The sequence below is a fragment of the Python bivittatus genome, unplaced genomic scaffold (genome assembly GCF_059951505.1).
Source record: "Python bivittatus isolate LINGU-HERP-01145 unplaced genomic scaffold, Pbiv_v1 ctg000080_np1212, whole genome shotgun sequence".
Classification (NCBI taxonomy): Eukaryota; Metazoa; Chordata; class Lepidosauria; order Squamata; family Pythonidae; genus Python; species Python bivittatus.
Genome location: NW_028277035.1, coordinates 43,662,783 through 43,683,995, shown reverse-complemented (window position 1 = coordinate 43,683,995; position 21,213 = coordinate 43,662,783). Strand labels below are relative to the sequence as shown.

At 37.2% G+C, this 21,213-nt stretch overlaps 1 protein-coding gene across 8 annotated transcripts in view; it reads left to right on the top strand.

Annotated features, from left to right (window-relative positions):
* The window catches only part of UIMC1 (ubiquitin interaction motif containing 1), a 78,829-nt gene that overhangs the window by 1,339 nt on the left and 56,277 nt on the right, over positions 1-21,213 (top strand). For 6 of the 8 annotated variants that reach the window (XR_003085484.2, XR_003085483.2, XM_007435129.4 and 3 more), the window contains exon 2: positions 12,307-12,452. Coding sequence is in view for 5 of the 8 variants with exons in the window: in XM_007435129.4 (XP_007435191.1) it covers positions 12,315-12,452 (138 nt within the window). In the remaining 3 variants the exon portion in view is untranslated. Of the gene's footprint in view, positions 1-12,306; positions 12,453-21,213 lie in introns of those variants that run through there. The other 2 variants (XM_088133931.1, XM_007435130.3) reach the window with 2 other exon arrangements.

Genomic DNA, 21,213 nt, shown 5'->3' with positions numbered 1-21,213 from the left:
TATGTGTTCAGATGGCATTGGTATGCTCTTACTTGCTCTGCTTAATTTTTTTTTATCCCGCCTTTATTATTTTTATAAATAACTCAAGGCTGCGAATTATACCTAATACTCTTTCCTCCTCCTGTTTTTCTCACAACAACAGCCCTATGGGGTGAGCTGGGCTGAGAGAGTGACTGGCCCAAGAGTCACCCAGCCGACTTTCATGCCTAATGTGGGACTGGAACTCACCGTCTCCTGCTTTCTAGCCTGGGGCCTTAACCACTAGACCAAACTGGCTCTCACATCTCACTTCTTTGGAAAAATCTGTCTTCTGGTTTTTTGTTCCTCTGGTGACTTACAGCATCTTCGTAACATCCTGCAGCTGTGATACAAAGCCTGTTCTCATTACTTTTATTTTTGGCACAGTGATGGTTGGATAACTCTAGAAGATGCTATACTGTAAACTGCTAGTGGGAAAAATTACCTTGGAGCTAAGTCACTTTAAAAATGTCTTATTTCTAGCCTAATGTAGCCAGCCAAAGAAGACAAATTTTTCTTCACATGTAATACCTTTATATAAAAGATAGGAATAAACCCCATTGTTTGTGACCTTATTTGCACTTGCAATTCTTCAGACTATATTGTATAAAAATACTATTCAAAGAAACCCACAGGTGTTTACAACTAGGAAACTTTTAGAAATTTTTCAGTATTTTGTAAGTTATTACTGAAGAATTGCTTAGGGATTGTATAGTTTTGATTTTAATATCACAACAGCAGCACTTTCACTTGTATCTTTTTCCAGACTTTTTCCAGTTTGTTTACATGCTGTTGTATGTCGTAGTTGAAGTTAATAAAGCATATGTGCAATTTAAGAAAAGAAGACAAATAGCAACCCTCTTATAGAAAGTACATTTTATGTAATACAGTATTCTTGTAGCTTGAGTTCACACACACTGTCATTGAGTCTGTAAATAGAAAGAGTAAAACAAGAGGCCAATAGAATAATCATGTAAAGGAGAAGAAAATATGACTTATGATATTCTCAACAAAAGTGATTAATATTTCAAAAATTGAAATATTCTCAATCCTTTCCCATTAAACATAGAACAAACTTTCTTTAAGAAGAAAAATAATAATTTGGACTAGCTTTTTCCAAACTGAGCACCCTCAGAATTCTCTGCAGTGGCTGTAGAATTCTGACAGTTGAACACCATGTAGCTGAAAACTACCTAGCTTGGGGGAAGCTGGTTTAAATGTTCCTTGCAAAATGCATTCTGGAAAGTGGGAAATCATCTTCAGTAAGGAAAATGTCTTCAGAAAATTTGAATTGTTGACTGGCTGTTCTTAGAAGCTGTGTAATGATGTCTGTTGCAGAATAAAAACATTTTCAAATATACTATATTTTCTAATAACTAGCCAGTTCTTAAAATAAGGGAATAGCCAATAAGATATGCCTTGCTCTTAAGTTTCTTGGTAGTTTGTTGGAACATTAGTAGACTGTTGAAGCAGACAAGTTCAAAACAATAGAATATATTGTAATAATTAGAGAATTCAGACAATAGTAATCAGCTTGTAAAGGGATTATTCAAAGAAAGGACTTCCAGGGAAAATACTGATTTTTTATTATGTTTGTTCAAACAGTATTTAAAACTCTGAACTCAGAGATGTTGATTCTGTTGAATGTATCTTTGTTGCTCTTTGATTTTCAGTGATGTTGGGGAATTCTTGATTTGGGTCTTAATTTGGATGGAAAGGTTCTTTGTTTTGTTCTTCCTTTTCTGGAATGAGGCAGGTGGTAGGACCTACCCAACTTTAGCTGATTTTGAAAAAGCTAAGCACCACCAAAGTTGATTAGTATTTGAATGGGAGAACTTCATGACATTCCAGAGCTGTGGGCTAGACTGGGAAATTGAAGCAGGAAATTAGAAACTATTTGTGCATTTTTGATAGTTCCCACTGGACTGCGAAGCTGCTGTGTGAGTTCTTCTGAAGACCACATGTAAGCCAGCCTGAGTCCCAGAGGAAATGTAGGATGTAGTACTGTAGTAAATGCATATGTATATAAAATTAATTTACACACACACACACACACACGTATACATACAATTTGGAAAAAATTGACAATTTAAAATCGATCATGGAATTATTTCTGTTGAGCAAAAAAGCAACTTCCAAAAATTCATGAGGCACAAAAGACCAGTTACTAACTGACAAGATGATCCTTAAAAATCAAAGAGAAGAAAAAACTTTTTATGGGTTGGATACATTATAAAAGACATTTTGATTCACTTCCATTTAACATGATCAGAAAATGTGTAGAAAGCTTTGGGATTAGTAAAAATGTTACTTGAAAGTGCCTATGAATGCATGGAAAACAAATCTGCCAATGGTGAAGAAATTGGTGAAGTCAGAATTAGCAATGGAATATCCAAGGTGACTCATTGTCACCTTTATTATTTGTTTTAGCAATGATACTATTTACAAATAATTTAAACAAAACCAAATACAACTATCAACTCCCAAACGTCCAAAAATAACCCATTTGCTCTACATGGATGACCTAAAATTATTTGGAAAATAAAAAGCAGAACTTGAATCTCTACTGAATTCTGTCCATGTATTCAGTGAGGATGGAGAAATGCAATTCAGTCTAGATAAATGTTCAGCTTTAGTGATTAAAGAAGGCAAAATTGTTGAAGAAGGTGGATTCAGCTAATGAACAGAAATACCATAAGACAATTGGTGCCAGAAGAAGGATACAGATATTTAGTATTAATGGAGGCCTCTGACTTATTACATGACTGAGTTAAAAAAATTACTAGCTCTAATTATATAAGATGAAACTGAAAGATTTGAAAACAAAATTAAATGCCAGAAACATAATTAAAGCCATAAACCCTTGGGCTGTTCCTATGTTACTCAGTATACCACAGGTACACTGGACACAAGCTGAATTAGATACACTTGATAGGAAAACAAGAATATTAATGATAACGAATCATGATTTCCATGTTGACAGATTTGCCAGAAGTAAAATTGGGAGGGGATTACTTCAAGTAGAACAAATGATAGAAGGAGAGAAATACAACTTGAATGATTATATCAGGCATAGTAACTGGTGGAAGTTTGTAAAGAAAAAGAAGACTACAAAATCAAAAGATTACATAAAGGACACATCTGAAAGTCAAACTAAAACCTAAACCTCCTCATGGTGAATATATTTATTTTTTATTAATTCAATTTACTGGCTGCCCATGTCAAGCATATTACTATGGGCAGCTAACAGGGAATAAAAACAAGGTAAAACATTATAACAATAATAAATAACAGATATACCATTGAAGATAAAACCAGATAGCATGATCAACATAACCACGATATGGGCTCAACCACACACCTGGGGCCCCAGGCTTGGTTGCAAAACAGGGTCTTTAAGGCCTTACAGAAAGTCAGTAGGGTCAGGGCAAGTCTAATCTCTTGGGGAATGATGTTCCAGAGGGATGGCACCACAACAGAAAAGACTCTCCTCTTGGGGCCCTCCAGATGACCCTCTCTAATAGATGGGACCTGGAGTATGCCTCTCCTGCTGGATCTCACAGTACATATAAATACAGCTGGGGAGAGACAGACTCACAAGTATATATGATATTGAAGGAAAACAAAATCAAAATTTAACTTGGCTGAAAACTGTGATTCTTAAAAAAGCTGAAAGAACAATCATGGCAGCACAAAAACAAGCTATACAAACATCAAAGCCAAAATTGAGCATATTTCAAATGATAAATAAAACTACATAAGTTCAAAGATGAAACTGTAGATCACCTCATTAGTGCTTGTAGCACCAATCATATTAGAGTTCCAAAAATTATGTGTTGGAAGTTACGTAAAAAGTTGGTTTGGCTTTGCTGTTCACAAGAACTGGGATCACACACCTGAAAAAGGCTTAAAAAATGAGGTCAAGATTTTGTGAGAATTTAAATGAACAGACCAACAGACACCTGAAACACAACACATCAGGCATTGCTATTACTGAAAACAAAAAAATGTGATTCATATATATATATAGCATATGGGACATATATAGCATGGGACATAATCAAATTGACAAAAAACAAATGGAAAAAGTCCAACCTTCAAAGTTGTCTTATCAGTTGTTTAGATATAAACAAAAACTTTTCCCACGAGAAAGGATTCTTTTAATAAACTTCAATTTATTTTTTTAATTTAAATCCATCTGAACCCTTAATCCATTTAAAACTTTCTAAACTCAGCACTGTAATCACCCTTTTGCTCTGTATTGTGAAAAAAAAAAGTTCTTCCAAAACTTTAAACTCATAATTTTCTTTCTTAAGGATTGAAGGAGAACCCATCCAGTGAATACAACCAAACTTGTGGTTCTGAAGGTTTTCAGTCTTAGCAAGCAGTAGAAGAAAAAAAAAAAGTAAACTCCAAAGTGATTAAAAAAGTGAAGTTTGGCCAAACCTTGAGTCCATAGATTAACGGCTCCTTAGCTTGATGGAATCCCGCAACTCCCAGCTGTTTGCAAGAGACCACAAAAACTTTGGTTTCTGCCATCTATTCACCTAAAACAAAACAAACAAACAAACAACATAGCTGTCTGGAGTACATACTGTATGGGCAATCTCAAATAAAACTCTCCTTTCTCTGGAGAAAATTTCGGCAGTCTGGATCCAGCATCCAGCTGCCTTTCAGCTGTAATGTCTCCCCCTTTCAGCTGGGCGTTGGTTTGTTATTCCTCACTGGAAGCTTCCAAAAAGCAAATGGAAAAAGTAACAAGGTATCAGGGTTTACAAATTGAAGTTAAAAAATTTTGGAAGAAAAAGTAAACTATAATGCTAACAGTAATCAGAACTCTTGAAACCATACCAAAAGATTCACCAAATATTGGGAAGTTTTAAATTTATTGGACTTGACACCACTGCTTTCCCAAAAACTACCTTGCTTGGAATTTCCTGAATACTATGATGATACCTCCATGATTCCTAGACTCTTGGTTAAAACCAAATTGTTGGAAAATACCCAGTCTGAACACCATGATTTTGAATGAATAGACAATAGTAATAGTAATAGTAGTAGTAGTAGTAATAATAATAATAATAATAATAATAATAATAATAATACTGTATGCTACTTTCCTCCCCATATTTTCTTTTTAATTATGATAGCTAAAATTTAGGTGCTCATTTCATGAACTTGGGCAGAGACTGGCAACTTTTTTGTAGTGAAGGGTATATTTATGTTTTTTGTTTGGATTTTTTGCCTTGCAATTTCCTTAGTCTCATACAGGTGATATGATGGTGACATCATGATGTCACTCAGTAGGGCTGGAATGTTCAGCTCACTTTAAGCAGTGTATTGGTAAGTGGAGTGAGGTTAAATAAATAAATGGCATTACATTTAAAAGAGGATTGCTCTATGTATCATGTACATATAAATCACCAATTTATGTGTGTTGCTGTTCATTGGCAATTGTTGGCAAATTATGGCAGTGTGCCACCATATATCAACAGCTGGGGGGGGTCCAAGGTGCCAAGGGATGATCATAGTATACAAGATACTTTGTGTGTCTGAATAATTGGTTTCCCGTGCTTTTGTCTTTATAATGTGTACAGTTTTCTGGGTAATCATTCCCAATTGCTCATTTGGACTAATGAATCCCCATTGTTTATAAATGTGGTTGGATTCTACTATAAGAAATTTGAGCTCATAATTTCCCACATTAGGAGAAACTGTTTCTCAAAGTAGATGTCTGACAGTGATTCATTGCTACAGCCTATTCATGCTACATGTCAGTAAAAAGATTCTTTGTTCAAATATCTGCCTGCTCATAGGTACACATACATATTTTTGCATATATGTGAATTGAGGATGTATTGTATATTACTTGTTCCATACGGAGGGCTATGAAAATATTTTAATGCAAAGTTTGTGTTGGGCATGCCACATCAATCATCTTATTTGTGCGGAACATCTCAGTTTTAGGCATTATAAGGAAATTTAATACTGATATAGGAATATTTAGGGATGTCAGATATGCTGCTCCCAGGGCAACTATTAATCTTTCTCAGGTGGAGTGCTGCCATAGCTACGTGGCATGAATAGATATTTACCTTGTATAGACCAAAGCAAGGGTGGGAACCCAGTCTCCATGAGTGGTTGCAGCCCCTCATATGCCCAACAAGGCTAGATAAAGCAGGTCTTATAAAGGAAAACCTCACCTACTGATGTCGCCTATCTCTGCAGGATGAGGAAAGAAAAAGAGATCATACTCTTCATTTCCTCTTGCACAAAGAAAAAAATTCCATTCATTTTTGCTCCTACTTTATTCTGGCACATGCACGCTTTCCTGAAAAGAAAAGGCATTAGGTGAACCGTAAGAGGCCTGTCTGTACCTTCCAGATTGAGGAACATGCAGGATAGCTTTGACTGATCTGGTGCCTTATGTCTCCTGCATCTTTCCCACTTGAAGGGGAAGGACAGGACATGGATGAAGCAGAGCTGCTGTTGCCAGCATTCATGCTTCACTTGAGGCCCTGTAGACTGTATGGACTAGTCTGATGTTCAGGGATTCCCCATTCCTGGGTTAAGGATTCATTCAACAACAGTTATACAAAGTTAATCCCTAAGGCATGAATTTTTGAAGGCAAGTGTTTGAAGCTAGATTTTTTTTTCCCATAAGCAACTCATACATTTTTGAGGAACAAATTCCTTTGATTTCAGTGGAACTGTTAACATATGAGATTTTCAGTCACTATAGAAGAGAGACTTCTCTGATAAGGTATGAATCTGTTGCTCTGTACTTCTAAATTGTTATTTGCAATTTATTGTGATTTGTTCTATTAGCATATGCATACAACTACTATATAAATATCACAGATCTACTCTACATTTGTGAAACTCTTGAATTAATAATTACTTGATATATTCTGTTTAATCCCTAACTTGTATAATAATAAGGACTACTTGGTCTGTGGTACTGATTATTAATAGTGTATTCAAGCCTATAGCTTGAACTTTTCAGGAGTACATTTAAGGATGAGAGCCATTCATTTTTGGCTTTGTATTTGAGTGTTCTAAGCTGTCAGTGTTGTGAATTATCTTGCTGGTAATTGTCTTCTGATTCATCAGAGTGATAGATGATGATGAGGGGAAATAGCAGTCATAAATGGGGCATTGCCAAGGATGCCTTGAAAAATGCAGGTTTTGAAATAAAGCACATGTGGGCTTCCTTATTAATGGATTACCTTGGCTGTCTTAGCTGAGAGAGAAAAATGTTCTGAAAAGTTCCAAGATGGAAAAAAAACCACCCTAATAACAAGCAGGAGAGTAGAAAATCACCCTGTAAACCAATGTATAGAATTAGTTGCAGTTATTAATTCTGCAACTGTTCTGTTTGTCTGATACTGAATATTGGTGTTGTTAATACCAGATTTTGAGACAGAGGGTGTGGCATGGGATGTGGTGAGAAGGCATGAAAGCACAACAGCATTTTCAGTGTTTTTTCACTTGTTTTGGTCTCAGTGCTATTAAGGGACAGCAGCCTTTTGAGTTTCAGAGATGTCATGAGAGTTCTGTGATTAAATCTCTGTAAGCCATTTTGAAAATAAGCATGAGTTATCATACCACCAGTTAATGGTTTTTAGTAATTCCTTAATTAGTATGATCTATGAGGCTGTGCCAGTTCATCTGTGAGAGAGCCAGATCATTTATAAGAGAGCCACTTCAGTGTAGTGGTTAAGGCAGGGGTAGGGAACCTATGGCTCGCGAGCCAGATGTGGCTCTTTTGATGGCTGCATCTGGCTCGCTGCCAAATCTTTAATAAAAAAAATAATGGGGTAAGGCTTAGAACACGTCTTCTATCCGCCGAGCACAGGCCACGCCCTCCTCCACATCGCATCCACATCCGGCATCCTTGGGACTCACCCTACCTTGCCCCGCAGCATCCGCAGCCGAACAGGCCTGGAGCCGCATCGTCCTCCACAGGCAGCCGCAAATCGAGGCCCTGGCTTCGGCCTAGCTCCCGTCGGTGCCCCACGCGAATGCGATCCGGGTGCACTGCTTTGCATCCTGCTTCCGCTGCCCCTGCTCTGTTGGGTGAGTCCTCATCTTGGGCTGGCCCCCTGTTTGTGGCCCCAACGAGGTACGAGACATATTTCAGGCACGGTGCCACTTTCCACCAGTGGCCGAAAATCGAGCCCCCAGCTTGGGCCTAACCTCCTTGAGGGCCTGTAAGGGTCCATCCCACCAGCTACACATTTACTTGTATTTAGTTTTAAACATATTGTATGGCTCTCACAGAATTACATTTTAAAATATGTGGCATTCATGGCTCTCTCAGACAAAAAGGTTCCCGACCCCTGGGTTAAGGCATTAGGGGGCTTAGCAGGAGTAAGGCTCTGAAGAGAAAATTGCCTCGGGTTGCGACCAAATTCGGGCGGAGGGTGGAACGGATTAACCGGATTTACATTGAACCCTATGGGGAAATTTGCCTCGGGTTGCGACCAAATTCGGAGGGCGGAACGGATTAACCGGATTTACATTGAACCTTATGGGAAACTTTACCTCGACTTGAGACCAACTCGAGTTGCAACCAGAGTCACGGAACGGATTAAGTTCGTATCCCGAGGTACCACTGTACCTTGCCAAGAAAACTGCAGGGACTAGTCCAGGCAGTCACCAGGAATCAAAAACTGACTCAAAGGCAGAATGAATGAATGAATGAATGAATGAATGAATGAATGAATGAATGAATGAATGAATGAGACTGAAGATATTGCATACAGGTAGTCCTCACTTAATGACCACAATAGGAAGTGGAAAATTGGTTGTTAACTTTAAACTGTTGTTAAACAAATGGTTGTTAAGCAAGGACTACCTGTAATCTGTAAACATGAATGTTGCTTTTGGGGGAGGCTTGAAAGTGTGCTTCCCCAATGTGTCTCAGTGAATACTAATATGTTATTATAAAGTAAAAACATATCTGAATTGTATTCTACACAGCATCATTCTATAGCTTGAAGGTAGTAATTAGTAACATTAAAAATGGGTTTTCTCTCTTCTTTGATTCTGGACTTTTTTATTACATCAAGAAATATGAAGAACAAGCAGTTACAGAAGGTCCTAGTCGACTGTCTTGAAGAAGGGTCCTGTTCAATTATGTTTCTCTTTTATAATATTGGAGGCTGAAGTAATTACTGAGAAAAAAATGAATACAGTGAAACCTTGATTTCTCTAGATTTAATCCAATGGATTTTGCATTCAATGGGCCAAATTCTGTTGTGTTATATCATTACACAAACGATGCAAATGATGTAGTTTACAACATTTGCATTGCTACACTGACATACTGTGATTTATTGGACTTTGGGGAATGATGGTTGCCCTTCACCCAATTAGTCCATTAAAATACAGTTTCATTGTATTCTTTTATATTTATTTGATATACTTTGACCTGCAACCTTTAGTGTACAGATCAGTACACTAAAAATGCTTCCAAACCCATTTCATTTTCTAAGGCATAAGTTAAAAAATTTAATATACTGTTTTGGAAAGCAGGTTGGGGTATTCTCCTGTTCTTTTTTTAACTTAATAGCTTCAGTTAATAGTTAATTTAATTTAATCCCTGTAAAGAACATCTTATTGCTTTGGTTAATAAATGACAAATTTTGCTTGCAGTACTAGAATTGTGAGCCACCTTGGAATTGACATATATTACTAATGTAGCCTGCAGTGTGCTGACTTTGTAAAGTTGCACTAACTTTGAAGAGCCTTCAGAGAAACAGAGCAACTTTCCAAAGGCTCAGGGAGCCACGTGGAGGAAAAGTTCACTAGAGAAGCTGGGTCCGAAAAAGAGACAGCAAAGGCAGCGAGATGCTTCTGCTTCGGCTGCGCGGGCTGGGTGCAAAAGGCAAAAGGTCGGTGGGGGGAACTGGGAGAGAAGGCAGCTGGGCGAACAAATGCTTCCTGGGGTGGCTTTGTGCAGCTGGGCTGGGGCGGCTGCAGCTTCCTTGGACGGCTTCACATGGCTGGGCTGGGGCAGCTGCAGCTTTGTGCTGTGCTGTGGCTCAGGGGCTTCTTGCAACCCCAGAGCTGCGTGGTTTGGGGGCTGGTTGCTGCCGTGCAAGATGGTGCAGGGCAGCCAAAAGGGCAGAGATAGGGGGGAGATAGGCAGGTGGGGGGAGTTGGAGGCAGTCCCTAACCTTACTGAGGCTGGGGGATGGGAGGGACCAAGCCCAGAATGGCTTGGATTGGGGTGGGTCCTAGCTAATGACTGGTGAAGTTCACTTAATGATGGCAAAGGGAATTGTCAGGATTGCGGTCGCTAAGCAATGTGGTCACGTGATGCCTCGCTTTACGGTTGCATCACTTAGCGGTGGAAACTCCAGTCCCAATTGTGGTCGTAAGTCGAGGACTACCTGTAGTCAAGTATTTATGATGATAATAAGAGGGCTGCCCATTATTGCAGCCTTAATATAATCAGTCTTTTCCATACTATTGATTGTGTACCATTTATGATATGTTATGTGTTTTTACAGTTTATAGGCCACTTGACTTCCGATACTTCTGGGCAGCTTATAATTAAAAGTATAAAATGCAAAACACAAAGACAATCATGACACCCCGCAAAGCAACATATAACCAAAGAAAACCCATCCAGCAGGGTTCAACCTTCCCTCTGTCCCAGAGCCTGGGAGAATAGCTTCTTTACAGGTAGTACTCGCTTAACGACCAATCATTTAACAACAGTTTGAAGTTATGACAGCCTCGGGAAAAGCGCTTTACAACCTGTACTCTCACAACTGTCACAAACCGTTGCACCGCCCTCCGTGATCACGTGATCATGATTTGCAATCTTTTTTACAATGGGGTTGAAGCAAATCACTGCAGTTATTAAGCAAATCACATGGTTGTTAAGCGAATTGCATGGTCTTAAGAAAACATCCACTGGGTAAGCTAGATTCGTTTAACAATCATGGTGATTCACTTAATGACTGTCGTAAAAATGGTAGTAAAATCGGGTCCAGTCACATGGTGATTCACTTAACGACTGCCCCACTTAATGACTAATTTTTCTGTTCCTATTGTGGTTGTTAAGCGAGGACTACCTGTAATAGCTTCCTGAACATCATCAGGATGGGAGTTGTCCAGATCTCTGGGGGGGGGGGGTATCATTCTAGAGGGCAGGTGCCACGAAAGAGAATACCATCTCTATAAAACTTCTCTAAGTGGGAATGTGTCATGATCAGTTCACATGCTGAGCTGATTGCCAGAAAAGCTTTGCATGTCGTAGAAGAAACATTTTTGCCATGTTCCCTGCTTCTCTTAGTTGGTTAATAGCCCTAATCAGTTTTTCTGGCTGTGTTTTCACCAATAAAGCTTTTTGTGTAGCAGTTTTGCTATGTATAGTCTGGAAGATGTTGCCAAAAACATTAGTTTGAATTACATTTTTATTTGCCTTCTCTCTGTTTCTCATAACTCTTAGCATTTGCAGTGCTAATAGTCACAGATTTTCCCACTACCTGCAAAGTACCTTTTCTGGAATTAATATAGCCTAGCCCAGTAGAGGGCACAATGAGCATGCTGTTTAGCAAGAAGCTTAGTCAAAAAAAGGAAACTCAAGTATTCTTGACCTTTTCCCCCCTCAAACTGTCATTTAATCGTTTTGCCATTCTTCTCACCTCTGCCTCATTTCTACAGTGTACCTCCAAGCCCTTGTGAGTGACAGTGTTTGAAAAATGTAGCTCCCATCCTATGCCTAGCTGAATATGAAAGCTGCAATTGATTTTCATGTGCTGGTTTTCCCTTCTGGATTGCTGAGTCTTGCCTGATCCACTTCCCCTCTCTTGGTTGGTTCAGCACCAGCAGTGGAGGAGGGTTGAAGCAAATACGGTTTTGAGAAGGATGGATGGTGATTCCTGATATTAAATGTGTAACTTTGGTTGTGAACCGCCCAGAGTCCCTCTTTGAGGGGGAGTTGGGCGGTGATATAAATTTGATTTATCAATCAATCAATCAATCAATCAATCAATCAATCTTTTGCACAGGGGTTAATCAAGCTCTTTTTCCATTTTTTTCCCTGATTGCTTTAGAATATACAATTAGTTTTTGTTATACCACCTTAATCTGCTATCCTTAATTGGAAGAACAGGGATTTATGAATGTGTCTCCTAATATTCTCAATTTACCAGTCAGCATGATTAGAATGGAATCTAGGATGTTTCACTTCAAGGTAATAAGGCAACATTCTGTCAAAAGGAAAGTAAACCAAAGTCAACTGAAAAGCATTAATACATTTTGTTTCAGTGGAAAAGATGCCAAAGAAGAAGCGGAAAACTCCAAACGAGCCTGATTCCCAGGATCAGGGAGAAGAGGAGTCAGGGGACCAGTCAAATGCAAAGTTAACGCATTCCGTGGATACATGCATTATCATATCTGACAGTGATGGAGAGGTGAGTGAGCAAGAACATAAACAATATAAATATTGACCTTGGAGATCTAGTTATACACCAGTATATATCTTTTCTTGTTTCTTGTTTTTAAATAAGGTTGAAAATAAAGGAAATAAAGTAGAAAAATTCCACACAATATCACTAATGTAAAAACATTGAAAAATGAAACTTACTGATTATCATCCTAGATTAAACTGTTGAGACAGTATGGATGCCTGAATCAAAGTTAGTCACATGTATATATCTATATTGGATTGAAATGGGCTCAAACAGTTGAAAGTCTCCCACATAAAAGCAGAGGTGAACTTTACGCAATAGGAGCCACACAGTTTTTTTAATAAAAATCAGTGTCCAAAAGCCACAGAAGGTGTGAGGTTGTACTTACCCTTTTTTAGATGTGAACTGGATCTACTTAAGGTATTATCGGGATTGTTTGAGTTCTTTCCCAATAATGTCATGTGTAGCTTCTAGGATTTAACAATAATCACAGTTATTGTTTCCCCAGTTTTTTTGTCTCCATTTGTGTTCTTAATTTTGAATATACTTTTATGTTTACCTCTACAAAATTCAAAAATTCAAATTTATTTCATTATAATCAGTAACCAGCAAAGTTAATTCATAGAAAGCAGGGCCCTATATTAGAGACAGAAAGTAAAACACATGCTATTACCTATTGGAAATCACTGTTACATATAATTTGATAGAATTACTCCTAGCTGAATAAGGAGCGGTTATAGAGAGTAGTCATAAGCCAGCTGCCAGCTTTTATCAGGAGGGAGATGTCTTGCATCAACTGCAGCTTCTCAGCGGGTTAACAGGCTCCTGATACAGAGCTCATTTTAAGAGTCCTACTTGAGCTGAGGAAGAGATGAATGAGGGTTAAATAGAACAAATCAACAAAAATCTGCTGCAGCTAATGGCAGAAGTAAATGATTCCAGCTCCTCCGGGTACCAAACATCTATAAAGATGGTGTCCAAAAATGATTCTTAAATGGTTCCATATTTTGGAATTGGCCTGGAAATCTGCTTAATGAGAAATGTCTAAACATTTTGAGGATAACATTTAATTCATTCCAAAGATGCTACCTGCGATATCCATTTGCTTATAATGTTAAACTCTCGTGATAGCATCAGCTAGTCTGTGCTACTACAGCCTCTGAAAAGTGTTCTTTACTGGAACTGTGTGAAAAGATGTATGAATGAAACAGACTAAGATAGGAGTTGTATTCTGTCCAGTGTAACAAAGTTATATTTAATGACGAACTCAAATACAAAATTGTGGCCATTCTGCAGCATTCAGTATAGTATTTATGTACTGAATTTAGCAATTCTTAAATTGCTGCTAGTGACATTATTAATGATGTTTTATGAATTAGCAATTGCATTTCAGATTTTAGAAAAGACCTAAGTTTCCCATAAACCGAATTTAAGCCCTGTGAAATTACTGATGGATTTTAATGTGCTAATGTATGTTTGCAGTTTTTATATCTTTTCCCTATTTTTTTTAAAAAAGATGAGTGTGATTATTTACACATTGCCTAGAGAACTTCAGCTCTTTAATTAATACAGATTTGTGTCTAGTTTTTTAATGGCCACTATTGATATAGTTAATACCTGAAAAGACTAAAAAAATTGCTTGAGATGTTAAATAAAAGGGAGAAAACCTTTACTGTTAATGGTATTGAAGTTACGCCTGTACATTTATTAGAAATCCTCTCTGCTAAGGAAACTCTTTTAAAGAACTATATGATACAGCACTGATTATTCCTTTGTGTTGAACTTCCAACCAGACAAATATGCTAAGCTAACTTTGAATTTGTTTTGTGTTATTGTTTTTCATGCTGAAATTTGCAAGGGGGAAAAAGTGAGGCTTCAGGAGAGTCTGCTGTTCTTGAGAGAACAGACCTATGGCTGTTTATAGTTATTTATATTATTGTGTATACATTTGAAAGCAAAGAAAACCAAACTGCTCTTCAAATAAATCTGTAAAATGTTAGGTACTTTGGCTAGACTGTATCTTCAGGCATCTAAACGATACATTCTAATGGCATAATTACTCATATTGCAGAAAAATATATGCACAAGGAGGCTGTGAAAGAGCCAATTTGGTTCTGTTTAAATGAAAACCTTTCTCAACATGTTTAGTGAATGGATTTATTCTCTTTACCCTCTTTTTAGATATGAGGCTGTAATCTTGCCTTTTCATTTTGTTTCCTGAAAAAAAATATTTCCTGGGAATTGTGAGAAATATGTCTGACTCTTATAACTCTTACTCAGATTTGCTAGGCATGCCACGAAAAATTCACATTCTGAATTGTATTCTTGTTGCCTTATAATTAAAGGATGCAAAAGTCTGGATGAAAGTACTGTACAGTTTTAGAAAGGAGTTCATTCTCCATTCATCTGGCAGCATTTGGATGAGGTTCCGTATTATTCACTGAGACTCAGAAATCAGAGATTAATTGAACTGTTGTTGTTTTCAGCAGCCTTTCATCAGACATCTTTAGACCTAGCCTCCAGTACCGTTTTTGAATCCTGGTGTTTTGGAGCAGTTGCAGCTGGAAAATTTCCTGAGTCATTTTGGTTGATCTCTAGCAGATTGCTTTTTCTTTTTCTTTTTAAAATAACTTTATTAGAATTTTAAACAAGAAAGATAAAAACTAACAGAAACTTTATTTAGAATAAAGGGAAAAAAAGTAAAGAAAGAAAAAAGTGCAGAAGTGCAGAAAAAAAAGAAAATACAAAAAAGTAACTTCTAATTTTCTTTTACAACAGTTATAAGTATAAAATAACCTCTTACTCAACGGTTACAGCATAACTTTCATTTTTCTATAATCTATTTTTTTTCTAATAATTAAAACAATATATCATAAGTTCATTTTTTTCTGTTTCATGCAAAAAGTCTGAAAGGGGTTTCCAATCAGCATTAATCTTAGTTAATGTCTTTTCTCTAATCAAAGATGTCAATTTGGCCATCTCAGCAAGTTCCATCATCTTCACCATCCATTCCTCCATTGTGGGTAATGTCAAGTCTTTCCACCTTTGTGCATATAATAATCTTGCTGCAGTTACCATGTATAAAAACAAAGTTCCATGACTTTTTTTCCAACTGTTTATCAATCAATCCCAAAAGAAACACCTCTGTTCCAGTTGTATATTAATCTTTACAATCTTCTGAATTAGTGTATGTAGTTGAATTCAATTTTTTTTAGCTTTTTTACATTTCCACCAAGCATGATAAAATATCTCCTCTTGTTCTTCACATTTCAAACATAAATTCAAAGTACCTTTATACATTCTAGACAATTTTTCCAGTGACATATACCAACAATACATCATTGTAGAAAAGTTCTCTTTAAGGTTATAACATAATGTAAATTTCAGTCCTTTCTTCCACATATTCTCCCACTGTTCCATTGGTATGTTGTAACCAAAGTTTTTAGCCCATTTTATCATACCTTCTTTCACTTGTTCTTCTGTTTCAAATTTCAATAAAAGTTTATACATTTTAGCAATAACATGTTCATCATTTGTAAGCAATTCTATTTCAAACTCAGTCTTATGTTCTTTTATCTACTTTAAATCTTTCTTGTAATTGTACGTAAGAAAACCATTGACAAGTATATCCTTCTGCCACCATATCTTCTGTTGATTTTATTTTACTTTCCCCCTGACAAAATTCTAATATGTCACAATAAGTTAACTAGTTGTGTTTACTTATCATTTTTCATCTGTGGAATGCTTTATTGTGCTTTCAGACACAACCTGGATTTATATCTATTCCATATTCTCAATATGGCACTTCTAACAAAATGATTTTTAAAATCTTTATTAACCTTAGCTTTATCGTACCATAAGTATCCATTCTACCCAAATCTCAGATTGTGTCCTTCTAGCTCCAGTAACCTTCTGTTTCTCAGTGTCATCCATTCTTTCATCCAAACTAAACAGCAAGCTGCAAAATATACTTTCAAATCAGGTAAACCCAGTCTTCCTCTTTCTTTTGCATCCTATAACATCTTGTGTTTAACTTGTGGTTTTTTTCCCCTGCCATACCAATTTTTATAAAACTTTCTGCCATTGTTTAATTGGTACATCAGTTGTCAAAACAGGTATTGTCTGAAACAAAAAAAACATTCTAGTTAAAATATTCATCTTAATCACAGAAATTCTCCCCAACAATAACAGTTGTATTTTCTCCCATCTTAGCGTATCTCTTTTGACTTCATTCCATGTCCTAACATAATTATTTTGAAATAACATACAATTCATATTTATTGGATTGATACCCAAGTATTTTACCTTCTTCTCGATATTAAAACCCATTTTATTCAGCAGATTGCATTTTCTGTCATGCTTTATTGTCAATGCCCTTTATGCTGTCTTGCAACTTTTTAAAACTTTTTTTTGCACCAAGCTTTGTTTGTTTCAGCATCTGCTAAAGGCTAATCAGGAGAAGTGTTTCTGTCCAGTTGTCTGATCATTGTCATTTGCTCCTGAACAGTACAAGCAGATGGCAAAAGTGACTTGAGACAGACTAGCGTATGTAATTAGTACCTTCATCTGTTTTTTACTGCTGTTGATCAAAAAATATAGTTTCCTATCAGACTTGTATATAGTTAATAATCTGGATTCTTTTATTTGCAGCATTTGTATCCCACCTTTCTCCATTGAGCCCAAAGCCATCCAGTGAAATCATTCACAATAGGATATAATTATGAACTAAAATGTTCCATGTTGAAGCCTAGTATCTGTCCGTTGTGTCACACTGGCTGTTACTATAAGATCAGATAATAAGGGAATTATGATAATGTGACAGAAAACCTGAAGAGAAAGAAAACATGCAGTACTGTATTGAATAAGTGTAATTCAGGCAATCCTGGGGAATTGGTTGCTACTGAGCATTATGATGGGTTGCATTCTTGGTCCTGAAGTTAGTCATTTCCTCTGTCAATATTGCATTCAGTGTCCCCATGGAGTTAATTCATTTTGGACTAACAGGCTGTCCTTCTTCCCTTCCATTTTTTAAAATTTCTCCTAAGTCCTCTTAATTTTTATTTAAAAAATCAAAACAAGAAACACCAAATTATATATTATGCTAGACTTGTAACTGAATCTGTGAAATTGCCAGACCATAACTGAAGAAACAAGTCTATATGTTTTCTAAATATGTACAAAGTCTCTTTACACTAATACAGACTCCTGGTTCATCTTATCAAATATGTTCTTGTTTACTGAAACAATAATTGTCAATTATTTCAATTATTTTTTGATCAGAGATGCTATGGACAATTACAATGGTATTTAAAGGTTTGTGAACCCTTTTGAATGTTTAGTATTTCTGGATAAATATGATTTAAAACAAGTCCTAAAACTAGATAAAGAGAACTCAATTCAACAAATCAGTCAAAAACATTATACTGTACTTGTTCATTGATATATTGAAGAAAATGATCCAGCTACATATTTGTGTGTGGCAAAAGTATGTGAACTTTTGCTTTCAGTAACTGATATGCCCCCCTTGGGCAACAATAACTGCAACTAAATGTTTCCGATAACAATTGATCAGTCCTGCACATTGACTTGGAGGAATTTTAGCCCATTCCTCCTTATAGAACAACTTCAACTCAGTGATGTCGGTGGGCTTCCTCATATGAACTGCCTGCTTCAGGTCCTCCCACAACATTTCTATAGGGTTAAAGTCAGGACTTTGACTTGGCCATTCCAAAACCTTACCTTTCTTCTGCTTTAACCATTCTTTGGTGGTACAACTTGTGTGTTTTGGGTCATTGTCTTGCTGTGTGATCCACTTCTCTTGAGCTTCAGTTCACGGACAAATACTCTGATATTTTCCTGTAGAATTTGCTGGTACAATTCAGAATTCACACTTCCATCAATGATGGCAAGCCATCCTGGTCCAGAGGCAGCAAAGGAGGCCCAAACCATGATATTCTCACCACCATGTTTCACATTTGGGATAAGATCCTTATGCTGGAATGCAGTGTTTACCTTTTGCAAAATACACCACTTTATTCAGGCCAAAAAGTTCTGTTTTGTTCTCATCTGTCCACAGAATATTTTTCCAGTACCTTTCTGGCTTATCCACATGACTTTTGCAAACTGTAGACGGGCAGCAATGTTCTTTTTTGAAGGTAGTGGGTTTCTCCTTGCAACCCTGACATGCACACCATTGTTGTTCAGTGTTTTCCTGATGGTGGTCTCATGAACTCTGACATTTGCTAATGCAAGAGAGGCCTTTAGTTCCCCAAATGTTACCCTGGGGTTCTTCTGAGACTTCCTGGAGTATTATATGCTTTGCTCTTGGTGTGATCTTGGTTGGTTGGTCAACCACTCCTGGATAGGGTACTGAATTGCCTCCATTTGTACATGATCTGCCTGACAGTGGAGTGGTGGAGTCCAAACTCTTTGGAAATAGTTTTGTAACCTTTTCCAGACTGCTGAGCATCAACAACTGTTTTTCTGAGGTCCTCAGAAATCTCCTTTGCTGGAGCCATGACACACTTCCACCTACCTGTGTTGTGAAGATCAGTCTTTGATAATGAATACCCAGAATTCTGTTCTTTAAATAAGAGAGGACCTCCTACACTCATACCTGATTATAATCCCATTGATTGAAATACCTCTTAATTTCCTCTTCAGATGAATTGATAATCCTAAAGGTTCATGAACTTTTGCCACACATAAATATATAGCTTTGGATCATTTTCCTCAATAAATCAATGAACAAGTATAATGCAGAAATATTGAAATTTCAAAAGGGTTCACAAACTTTTAAGTACCACTGTAATTTGAAATTTTAGATTCTGACTGGCACCTGGATTTCAGGAAGGTGATTTTTTTTTTTTTTTTTTGGAGACCTGAGATTGATTCTGGGACTGTCTAAATGCAAAGCATGTGTTTTATCACCGAGGAAGTTATAGCCTTCCCCACTGAGGTACTGATAACATCTTCCTTCAAATCCTCACAATGATTTCATAAAAGGGCTAGAAAACATGAGCATAAGAGGATCCCAGAACACAGATTACACAGAGCGGAATAGTAATCTCCCAGCATTAACTTCTAGAAATCTTGTTAGTGAAAGTGTGGTAGGTCAGTGGCGTATTAGATCTATTTTTAACTTGTATAACTTTCCATGTTGTTTTAAGCTTCTGAAACGGATGTTCTAAAAGATGAGGGAGATATGTATGTGTGCATATGTATGTCACAGCAGCTTCTTGCAGTCTCAGGGCTGTTTGAAATGTGTAAAAATAGCAGGTGATACAGTTGTTACTGGATTTTACCACTTCTGATTACACACAGAGATTGCATATTTGTGGTGTGTTATTGAAAAACAGTTCTAGTTATGTAAAGTTAGCATATTGAAAGAAAACATGTTTTAGTCTAGGCTTCATTTCACTTTCATTTCATATTCTCTTTGTCATTAAGAAAAGAAAAACTCAGAAAGTCAAATCGAGTATAACAGCATCAAAAACAACAGACCAACAAATGTAAAAATAATCTTTTAATAACATTCAGTTCTATACATTCCTACCTTAGAATTATTTCAATAAAGGGACTGAGCTAGATCCCAAATCCCACTAAGCAGGTGCTCATCTGTATGGTAATGCTTTAGGATATACTGAAAGGCACCTATTCCTCAAATCCCAATGTCAAATGTACCCTCTCATTACAGGTTAAGAGGCACAAGAAAAGAGAGATAGTCCTTGCTCCTGTTTGCCACTTTGTAACATAGCAAACCTAATGGACAATGAAGAATGCACTTAATTAATTAATTAATTTATTATATTTATATTTATATTTCAAATTTAGACACTCCCCATCTCACAACAAAGTGACTCTTTGTTGAATAGGTTAGCTTTCCAAATTCAAGTTACATAAGATAGCATTGTGATCTTTCTTCTTGAATCCATAGGAAGAATTGTACTTCCTGTTACTTTCATATTTTTGGGTTGAGTTTGAACATTTACTGCTAAATTAGGGTTGTATTAAAAATCTCTGAAAATTAGAAGTCTTTTTTAAGGAAGGGATATCTTGAGTTGAACTGTGTACGCTGCATAGATAATGTTCTTCCTGCTCTCTGAAATTCAGTAATTCAGCAAGCAAGTAATATATGGGCTGTGTTTTTTCCCGTGCACATCTTTTTTTTTAAAAAAAAGATTTTAAAACATTTAAAAAAAAGATTTTGAATCATTTCTCACCTGCCCATGGGCGAGAGCCAGGGATGCAGGGTTTTGGATCTTAGGGATTGTGCAATCAGGTGCCTAAGCAGTCTGGTGAGAGGGGACTGACTGAAGACATTGTATGGCTGATAGATGGGGATGAAGTGAGGTGGGTCCCTAATTAGCTGCAGGCACTGAGTGCTCTGCAGAAGTGCCTCCGGTATTGGGGAGCTCCTTATTTGGTTGACTGTTGATTGTGTGAATGAGGTGGGGGTTGTGGACTTGGGCATGGACCTTCATGGACAGGGAGGGGGGAGGGCTTTGAAGGGATGAGGGCAAGTTGTAACATCCCAGTAGTGAAGGGTAAGAAGAGATATGACAGGAGATAGGGGACAGACCATTCATGGGGACTAGGCTACAGGTATGTTGTCCCTGTGGCATGTTCCAGCCCCTCAAACTCACTCTCGGGCCCCAGATGGCAAACTTTCAAGGGCCTGGGCTGTCAGCTGTTGCTGCTGGATGTCAGGTCGGTCTGTAAAAAGGCCACCTTTATTCATGACTTGTCAATGAAAAGGCTGACC